Raw genomic sequence first — 10686 nt, 5'->3', positions numbered from 1 at the left:
TAATTGGGGTCAGAAGCAAATATATTTTCTCATTTAAAGTACACAACAGTTCAGGAAAGTAGCCGTGAGACATCAAACCCGGAGTTAAAAAACCAAAAGAACTGCAGATACTGTAAATCAGGAACAAAAACAAAGTTGCTAGAAAAGCTCAGCAGGTCTGGCAGCATCTGTGAAGGAGAAAACAAACCTGGAGTGCTTGTTTAGAAATTTGCAGATTATTAACAGCCGTGAAAATCTAAATTCTCAATGTTGTGAGTATTCATGCAAGAAGACTCCAGTTCACAGGAAACAAAGGGGGTTGGGGAGTTGGAGGGTAGAAATTAAATCAAAATGAAAGATTTGATATTCAGGGGTAATTTCTCCAGACTTAAGTTTTTGTAATGGATAGTGTTCAGGAAATTGGATAAAACTTTGTTTGCTGTGTGTTTTAAGACGTTTCTAACTGTGTTCTATACTTATTTTTTTTTGTGGAATAAACCTCTGCTCTGTGGAAAAGTCAGTAGCCTTGTGTGACTACATTTAAGTGAAAGACCTCCACATTAATTAAAATAAAGAAAACTTATGATTTATCAGCCCAGATTTCATTTGGGATTTGACTTATCTAGTAATACCAGCAATTGGGATCATAATGAAAGAATGTGCAGGGCCACACAGAGGCAACATGCTGACTTACTGAATGAAAGGTATACATGTGAACATATGCAGGCACATGGTGAAGTTGATTCTATGTGTGTTTTTTAAATGGAAATTGAATAGTTAGTTGAAAAAAAATGGAGGGAGGGAAAATGCCACTGCAGGTTTGATAGGCCAAATGGCTGTTTGTGTTCCAGCATTCTATAATGTCATGCCACATTTTGGTAACAATAAGAAGTTTAAGGGATAGAAGTTCATTAAGAAATTTAATAATAAAATAAAGCATTTTTAAAAGTCCCACAATTAATTCAGTAGTGTATCATACCAGCAGCTAAATTTCACAATTGAGTGCTCTTTTGGAGAGGTTGCTGCATTGGACCACATAATCAAGAGATCAGGAGCAGGGATCAGCCTGCTTTCAACAGGTTTTGCTTCGATCAAATCTGATTAAATATATAGGCGAAACTCCTCAACGGGAGGAGGGAGGCTTTAACTCTTTCCTCCCAACACATATTTCCCCAGAACAGGCTGTCAGATTCTCTCAGAATGGCAACAAGATAACATTCAATTTAAACTGGAATAACAAGCAATGAATGAGCCATTTCTTATATAGCCCATTCTCTAATTCATTCATTTCAATAACAACAGTTTCTGTCACCAAAGTTGAAAGTTACACACAATGGATAACTAATATGTATCAAATTAAACTTCAGCCATGTACAAAAAAGACAGTTTTGCTCAGACTTTTACATAATGATGTATGAAATCTACTTTACCAAAACTCAAAGTAAGAATTAAAATTATTTAGAAAACAGAATTTCTCAATTTGCATCCAAATCAACTTTTTCATGAAAATTTACAGAATGAATGGTAGCCTGTCGGTGACTTGGCTCATTAAAATATTGCAGTCGTTTTGATGTTATTTTAAACAAAATGGGCTCTACTCTATGTTCTCACAGTAAAGCAAATGGGTTTTCTGACACGTGGTCATCCTTACTCAGAAGCATGTCACTTATCAGGCAACTCAATAACAGAGTTAATACTTAATATAAAAAACAGTATACAGCAAATAACCAAAATACCAAACACACATATTGTAAAAGACACTCTGTACACTGCCACAGGAAGACATTATGTCAACACTTGTTCCTATGCTACAAAGAAATTATGCTGAATTGAGCTAAATATTGCAAGTTTAACTTTGGCCAAAATGTGACACGTCCTTCAGTTTTTAAAATCAGTTTTCCACTTTTTGATATCCAAATCTAGATTGTTTGAAGATTATTGATGTGCTCTTTTGTTCATCACCTTGGTTGAAAAATAATTAAAGAGCAACACTGTAGATGGTAATATCACTTGCTTCTTGAGATAGGCATCAGCTATTTCATGGCAGTTCAAATCTCTTCTGTGTAAACTGCAACTAATTCCCTGAATCAGTGGCAACATGATACCAAATACTGTAGATTAAATCCTAATCCACAAAAACCATTTGTCCAAGAATCATTCTTGATCAACGATGGCCACTGTCAAACAAAAAGAAGAAATGGTTAATTCACTTAAAATTTTCATTCAAGTTATTGTAGTCAATAATACAAGCTCAAGCCCTTACAAATGATAAATCAAATAAAGTTATCTTTAATGACAGCCAGGAAATGTTCTGGATATAAAAGAATTTGTAGGGAAGGGAAATTTTCCTAGAACTGTTCCTGCATTATTAAAAAATTATGTTTTAAAATATCAGTTATATTGCATTTATTTAGATTCTCAAATGGCTTAGTTATCTAGAAAAGACTTTGGAAATCCTTTTCAAAGAGACCAAACTACACTTGTATGGCTGGGCAATACTGTTCTATGTTCTGGGCTTGTTTAGTTGTTTGCCAAGCTGGTAGGTTGGTTCGTTTTATGTTCTATGGGAAGGTGAGATTAGTTTAGCATCATGGCATCATGGTCAGTATAGAGTTGGGGGGCCAAAGGGCTTGTTCCTCTGCTGTGTTGTTCGATATATCATTTCTGATGCAAATATTGAAAATTTATTTAACTTTGGCACATCTAAATAGATCTATTCATCCATAGTCAAAATGAACTTCAAGAGGTTCTTCATAGTTTATTTAGGACTTCTTTACCTTCCTGTGGATAGCTCAGTGTTAACGGGATGATGAGCAGGCTCACAGTTCAGAAGATTCTTTAACCACAAACATTTTTCCAGTGTGAGAAGAAATCCTGAGTACACAAAGGGAAAACAAAAATGAGCTGCAAAACCGCAGAAGGAAGATGCTTACAATTTAGTTTTATGAGGTTTACCCTTATTACCTTGATGGGGTTTTTCATGCTCCATGGCATTTTCCAAACGGCATGAACCACTGGAGGCTACATCTGACGTGGAATGAAGTCGGGCTGAAAAGAAACAGGAATACCGCAAGATAAAAATTCAAGTTTCGAGAAAATATTTGCAGAAATGCGACGTTTATAAATATTGCATCCATTATTCCCAGATGTTTCACTTCTAAACTTACTTCTATAATATTGATTCCGTGCTGCGAGCAAACAGCCAGCTGAAGGAACAGATGCCATGACGGTATGAGAATTGGATCTGAAAGGTTTTCCGGGAGAAACAAAAGATCCTGAAAACATCAAACAGAAAACATGAACCGGTTTTTAAAAAGCTGCCAAAATATATTGCACTACTCGCGCTCGCAGCTCAAACAAACCTGTACCCATCAAAGAGATAATAGCAAATAAAACTCAGGATTTAAGTGAGAACGGTGTTATGCTTACACTTATCGGGACACAGGAAGGGAATCACTGCAATAATTTGATCGCAGCACCGTCTCAGAACACAAACTTTCCTGACACCAAGCAACGACTGACTTGCTATTGAGCAGCTGGCTTTTATATATCAACTGATGCTCAGCAACTTCCGCATTGGACTGTGTGCAGTCTGGCACGTTGACTTCGCTGAGTTGCAGTCAGCTGGAAACCCAAGGAAAAAAAACAACCAGTTCAGACCAGAAATAGCAGGACGCGGGCCAAGTACCAAAGTCCAATGAGCTCAGAGTCCGACTCATAAGCGGCTGAGGCCGAGGGCACGGAGCCAGCGCTAGGAAACTGAGCAGTTTGCACAATCATCGGCCTCCTCTGCTAGTACATATTATATTGAAATTGCATTGCTTTCCGGTTTTGTCTCTAGGGTCCCGCAATAAGAACAAACTGTGGAAATATCAGCTCTGTTTATGCAAAACATACGCAGAATGCGTGACTAACAGGAGGAAGGAGTGGCTTGCCGCTCACGTTAGTCTAGCCTGATGCAAAGTGACTGAGCATACTGCAATACCTTTATCAGCAGATTTTTACGTCGCTTTAACGACCCTTGCAGTCTCCAGATGCAGTAGTTGGCTCAGTCAAGCTGCATAAAGCTAAATGAGAGTTGATTACGTTGTTAATCTCAGAGCTGTTAACTTAATGTCAATTATGACTCGTAAAAGCAACAGTTAGACACGCAAGTCCAGAGTCTACCTAGTGCTCCTGGCAAAGTGGGCAAACGGTGTGAGGAAATGAGTAGTAGATCTGCTGCAAATACAAAATGTTCCACATGCTGGAAATCTAAAACAAAAGAAAAATCTAGAAACATTCAGCAGATCAGCCACCATCTGTGGAAAGAAAAAGTGTTGATATTTCAGATTGATGACTTTATTCACAAAGGGATGGTATATCTGCCACACTGGGCCTACTGCATTTTTCACAACGTTTTCAGTAGTGACATTGTGAGGAAATAAAAACCAATAAATTCAAGTAGATTACTGGTTGAGGCTGAAACCAACCAATCACAAACTCTGTGGTCATTCCTCTGCAAATTATACTGCTTTGGATACTGTTGGGGTGAATGGCCTCTCAGGGGAAAGTAACAACAGTCAAATTTGTTGCACTATGGTTGGCTCTACTGCACAGGAAAGGAAGAATGTGTGGGAATGCTATAGTAATGGAGGATGCATTCATAAGGGGATAGGACAGATGTTTATGTGACTGCAAATGAGATTCCAGGCTTCAAGGGTCAAGGGTGTCTGGAAGTGGATGGTGGACATTCTGGAGTGGTCGTGGTACACATTGGCATCAATGACATAAGTTAAAAAAAGGAATGAGGTCTTAAAAGCTGAATATAGAGAGTTAGGAAGCAAGTTAAAAAAGTAGGACCTCAAAGATAGTAGTTTTGGGATTACTGCTAATACTGTGTGTTATCAGAGTAGAAATAGCAGGATCTATTGGATGAATATGTAACTTGACAGATAGAATCCTGGGCAATAGGGACCTGTCCTGTGGTAAATGGGACCAGTACAAACTGGAGAAGTTACACCTGGGCAGAACCTGGACTGATGTCATGGGGATGTATTTGCTCGTGTATTTGCATAGGATTTAAACTAAAATGGCTGGGGCCTGGGAGCATAAACAGGAAAACAAACTAAAGAAACAAGGGCAAAAACAACAGACAGAATGGGAAGATAAGAAAAGTGAAAGGCAGCAAATTCAAGGGACATAATCAACAGGGCCACAGTGCAAAATAATGTGAATGGAAGTAAGAATGTTAAAAAGACAAACCTTACTGCCTTTGTCTTATTGTGCGGAGCATTTACAATAGAGTGCATGAGTTGGTCATGCAAATAGATATAAACTGGTATATAATATGGTATATGCATATTATAATAGATAAATGATATACTTGGGATTATAGAGACATGGCTGTGGAAAGAGCAGGGCGGGAACTGAATATTCAGGGGCATTCAAATTTTAGGAAGGAAAAAGAAAGAGATGTGGTTATAGAGGAAATTAATGCAAATTGAGGAATGATATCAGCTATGGTGAAATGGAATCTGTATGGGTAGAACTTATAAACACTAAGGAGTGTACCTAGATCACCAGACTGAAGTGGTACTGTTGGGGAAGGCATTAAACTGGAAATTACAGATGCAAGGAATAAAGATATAGCTGTAATTACGGCTGATTGTAATCTGCAAATGGATTGGGCAATCATATCCATAACAACACTATAAAGGAGGAATTCCTGAAATGTGCACAGCTTAGTTTTTTTGGATCAATACATTTAGGAACCAATTAGTAAACAGGTCATTTTAGACTCGGTTTATGGGATATTTGGCAATCTAGCTGTGCAAGGCCCTTATGGATGTGTGTCCATAACATGACTGAATTCTTTGTTAAGTTGGATGGTGATACAGTTGATTCTGAGATGAGGGTCCTGAATCTAAATAAAGAAAACTATGATAAGATGAGCCATGAGCTGGCTATGATAATTGGGGAATGTTACATAAAGGGATGATAGTGGCTAGGCTACAGCAAGCATCTAAAGAGTCCATGCAGGACATGGAACAGTTGTTCATTTATGTATAAAACAAAAAACAAAGTGGGAAAGATGGCCTGACTTTTCCTGACAAAGGAAATTAGGGATCACATTAGATCCAGGGAAGAGACATACAAATTGTCCAAAAAAAGCAACAGACGTGAGGATTGGGAGCAGTTTAGATTTCAGCAAAGGAGGACAAGTGGATTCATTAAGAGGGGAAAAATAGAGTATGAAGGTAAGGTTGCAGGGACCATACAACTGAATATAAAAGCTTCTATAGGTATGTGAAGAGAACAAGATTAGTGAAGACAAATGTAGGTCCTTTACGGTTAGAAACAGGGGCAGTTATAATGGGGAATAAATGATGGCAGACCAATTAAATATGTATTTTGATTCTGTTTTCACAAAGGAGGAACAAATGACATCTCGAAAATGTTGGGGAACATAGGGTCTAGTGTGAGGGAAGAATTGAAGGAAACCAGTATTAGTAGGGAAATGGCATTGGGGAAATTGACGGGACTAAAGACCGATAAATTCCTGAAATAACTGTAGAGGCCAGTTCCTGTCACCAAGTCACCCTTTATTTACAGGTGCACAGTACACTGGCTGTGGCCAGCCAGCTTGGAGTCAATCCTCAGGAGGAGATTCTAATCTCCTGATTATATTGGTCAGCCAAGGGTTTCCTGATTGACCCAGGGCAACAACCACAATCAAGAACCTCATAGTAAACAAGGTCCATCTGGTTCCAATCATCACGTCCCCCACCCAACTCCGGAGATGTAGGCCTGGTTGTTCATTTCTAGCTTCTCTTGCGATGCTTTCACCCCAGGTCCAGTTCCTCCGACTTGGACACAGGTGGCGTGTACTGGACCGTGGCCCATCTCTTGCGTCTGAACGTCTCAGAAGTGTCCCCTCCTCTTCTTCAGGTGGCAACGGTATCAGGGCTGCATCCATTTTGGACTCTGAGATTTCCTCAACACTAGATGAAGGTGGGCAGCACCTGTGGTTTCTGCTGGGCTTTCAGGCTGTTCCGAGGGGCAGGTATGTTTTGCTCTTGCCCCGTTTGCGAGGTAATGGCTTTCAGGTGATCCACATGTCATCTACTCGACCTTTGTACGTCAGGACCTGACCTCGTATCAACCTCACCTTGCACCCATATCGGGCCATTCCTATGGTTCTGGCACCAAACTTTATTCCCTGAATTGAATTGTCACTCTTGCTTAGAGGAGGCACTTGGCCAGCATTGGCGTTCCTGCTACTGTTTCACCCTCCCCCCGTTACCAGTCTTAAAAAATCAGGTTTAACCTGGTGAGGTATCTTCTACCCATCAGCAACTCCATTGGAGCTATCCCTGTTGTTGCGTGAGGGGTGGTCTTATAATCCAACAGGAAATGGGACAGTTTGGTATCAATCGACGCTGTAGGCTGCTTTTTTAAGGCTGCGCTCAATGTTTGGACTTCTCTTTCCTCTAGACCATTGGACAATGGATAGTATGGAGCTGTCCTTATGTGCCGAATGCCATTGGATTTTAGGATATGTTCGAATTTCCTGCTGGTAAATGACGTCCCATTTTCTGTGACCAATACTTCGAGTATCATGAACAATGCTCGCAGCTGCTCAATTGTCATCTCTGAGTTTGCTGAACGAAATTTATGAATGACCAAGCCCATGAAGGGACCAGCATAGTCGACATGCAACCAAGTCCAGGGTTTATCCAGCCATTCCCATGAATTTGGGAGTGCTACTGATGGCAGTTTTTGTCCTTGTTGGCATTCTGGGCACTGCTCCACCAATGCAGCTATGTCAGCAACCAGCCCTGGCCACCAGAAATAGCTTCTTGCAAGCATCTTCATCTTGGAAACCCTTGGATGACCGTGGTGGAGTATGTCCGGTATCTGGTGGCGACCTTTACTTGGGACAATCACCCTTGCTCCCCATAGTAATATGCCGTTCTCTGCGGTGATCTGGTCTCGCTGGGTTCAGAAAGGTTCCAATCCTGGTTGTGATGGCCCTTCTGTCTCCCCCATTACCACCAGCTGTTTCAGTTTCGCCGGGACAGGATCTTTTTGTGTCCACAGTTGGATATTGTCCATGGTGACTGGAAGGATGTCTAGAAAGTTTAAAACCAAAACAGGCTCTTCCAGGGGAGGCACCACCGTTGGAGTTTCTAACACTGGGAGGCGGCTCAAGGTATCCGCATTAGCCACGTGACTTCCTGGACAGTGTTTTAACTTGGATGCACTTAGAATAAGGACCAAATGCTGAATTCTACTGGAAGTTGTGGACGGCCCTGCCTTGTCTTCCTTCAGTAGCCCTAGTAGGGATTTGTGATCTGTTGTTATGACAAATTCTGATCCATAAAGGTACTGGTGGAACTTCCTCACACTAAAGGCGACCACTAAGTCTTTCTTCTCTATCCGGGCATACTTGCATTCTCCATCAGCCAGAGTCTGGGAAGAATACACTATCGGGCGTTCGTCTCTATTGTGCCACGAGTGAGCCAACACCACCCTGATACCATATGGGGAGGCATCGCATGTCAGCACCAGATCTCTGTCAGGGGTGTGAAGTGGGTGGTGATGGCTTAAAGGTACTATCACTGAACTGTTAATCCGGAGACCTGGGTTCAAACCCTGTCATGGTAGATGGTGGAATTTAAATTCAATAAAACATCTGGAATTAAGAATCTAATGATGACCATAAAACCATTTTCGATTGTTGGAAAAATCTATCTGTTCATTAATGCCCTTTATTGAATTGAATCATTTATTGTCATGTGTATTCAATGTAAAAGTACAGTGAAAAGTGTGTAATTTTGCAATATATACATGGCGCTATTCACACTAACTTAGAATAAGACAAGAAAAGATAACTTAACGAGTGTCTAAATTTCGTTTCTACTGCCGCAGTCCTGCTCCAGGCTTTCCAGCCCTCGCTATGCTGCTGCCTGCGTTCTATTCTGGGCTGCCCCATCGGTTTGCTCTCGCTGCCGCTACCTCACCGGCCCACTTCTGATCCGCTGCTGGCCCACGCTCGATCTGCCGTCGCTGCAGGACACAACCCGCGCGTTCAGCTCCGACCACGTCGTGACCCAGCTCCCTCCCAACTCCTCAGGTCGGTAGTTAAAAGGGTTGGGGGTGGGGGATAGAATTACTACAGAGGGAGAGAGAAGAAGGGAGAAAAAAAGGAAGGAAGGACAAGGAAAGAAAGAGAAAGGGAAATGGTGAGCAGAGTTGATCTCCAAATGGAGCGACTTTCCTGCCATCGTCTTGCTGGAATTGTAGAAGAAAACTGCCATTCTTTCCTGGTCTGGATTACATGTGACTCCATACTCACAGCAATGTGGTTGACTCTTAGCTTCCCTCTGGGAAGGGCAATAAATGCAGGTCTAGTCAGTGATGCCCTCATCCGGTGAATGAGTGAAAGAAAAGGTGCAGAATTAGTGTTGCAGATCAAGACCCCACTGATTGCCATATTTCAGAAGTTGAAGGTACTTTGACAGGAACAGAGGAAAGGGAGGTGTTTAAGTGAGAGCGAAAGCTGGCAGTTCGGTGAGGCAGGTAAAGGGGTAGTGTTCCAGGTGGGAGAGGGGGCTAGGCTTCCAGGTAAGTGGATCACTGCTTAGGGTACGTCAGAGGGCTCAGATCAGGTCAGATTGTCTCAGCGCTGGGGATTGTTGGTTACAGCAGGATATATTTGAGGCGAGCTGGGCTGAGAAATGGTAGGGGTTTGGGACCAGCTGGGTTGGGTTGAGCCATGGGTTGGGCACATTAAGTTCAGCATTGGGGATTGTAGTTGGAGTGGGGCCAGATTGAATTGGGGGTCAGTTTAACAGTTGTCCAGCATTTGGAATAGGTTTTTAACCCTCTCACTGTTCCTGGGTAACTATTACGTGAGTTGGAATGCTGCAGACTCTCCGATTTTAATGGATCCTTCTGGAGGGTTCCAGATGCTGGGGAATTTTCCATCAGAAAGTTCAACTGACTGAGCAGTTCTGACAGAGCCAGCTGCATCGGGTATTCAGCAAATCCTGATGGACACCGTCTGCACGGTTCTAACAACTCACTAACCATCAGAATGTCTGGGCCAATGGATCGGTGCACCATACCCATTTACTGCATTTATTTCTTCACTTATAAAGTTGTGTGTCCTTGAAATCAAATCAGCTCAAAATTATTGAGTCAGAGATAGTAGGAACTACAGATGCTGGAGAATCCGAGACAACAAGGTGCAGGGCTGGATGAACACAGCAGGCCAAGCAGCATCATAGGAGCAGAGAGGCTGACGTTTCAGGCCGAGACCCTTCATCAGAAAAGGGGGAGGGGAAGGGGGTTTTGAAATAAATAGGGAGAGAGTGGGAGGCGGATAGAAGAGGGATAGAGGAGAGGATAGATGGAGAGGAAACAAACAGGTCGAAGAGGCGGGGATGGAGCCAGTAAAGGTGAGTGTAGGTAGGGAGTTAGGAAGGGGATAGGTCAGTCCAGGGAGGACGGACAGGTCAAGGGGGCGGGATGAGGTTGGTCGGTAGGAGATGGAGGTGCGGCTTGAGGTGGGAGGAGGGGATAGGTGGGAGGAAGAACATGTTAGGGAGGCAGGGACGAGCTGGACTGGTTTTGGGATGCGGTAGGGGGAGGGGAGATTTTGAAACTTGTGAAATCCACATTGATACCATTGGGCTGCAGGGTTCCCAAGCGGAATATGAG

General features: G+C 42.2%; 1 protein-coding gene across 1 annotated transcript; it reads right to left on the bottom strand.

Moving 5' to 3' along the window:
• Positions 1–880: 880 nt before the first annotated feature.
• LOC109912088 (pancreatic progenitor cell differentiation and proliferation factor-like protein) lies at positions 881–3546 on the bottom strand. The gene is made up of 5 exons (XM_048594017.1): positions 3409–3546; positions 3147–3254; positions 2944–3027; positions 2757–2853; positions 881–2156 (listed from the first exon to the last, which is right to left on the bottom strand). Exons 2-5 carry the CDS (start codon positions 3202–3204, stop codon positions 2144–2146), a joined length of 252 nt encoding a protein of 83 aa, XP_048449974.1. The 5' UTR covers positions 3205–3254; positions 3409–3546; the 3' UTR covers positions 881–2143.
• Positions 3547–10686: the final 7140 nt, after the last annotated feature.

This window comes from Rhincodon typus, unplaced genomic scaffold (assembly GCF_021869965.1).
Source record: "Rhincodon typus isolate 14 unplaced genomic scaffold, sRhiTyp1.1 hic_rhity00005225, whole genome shotgun sequence".
NCBI lineage: Eukaryota > Metazoa > Chordata > Chondrichthyes > Orectolobiformes > Rhincodontidae > Rhincodon > Rhincodon typus.
This window is presented reverse-complemented; position numbering and strand designations above follow the sequence as displayed.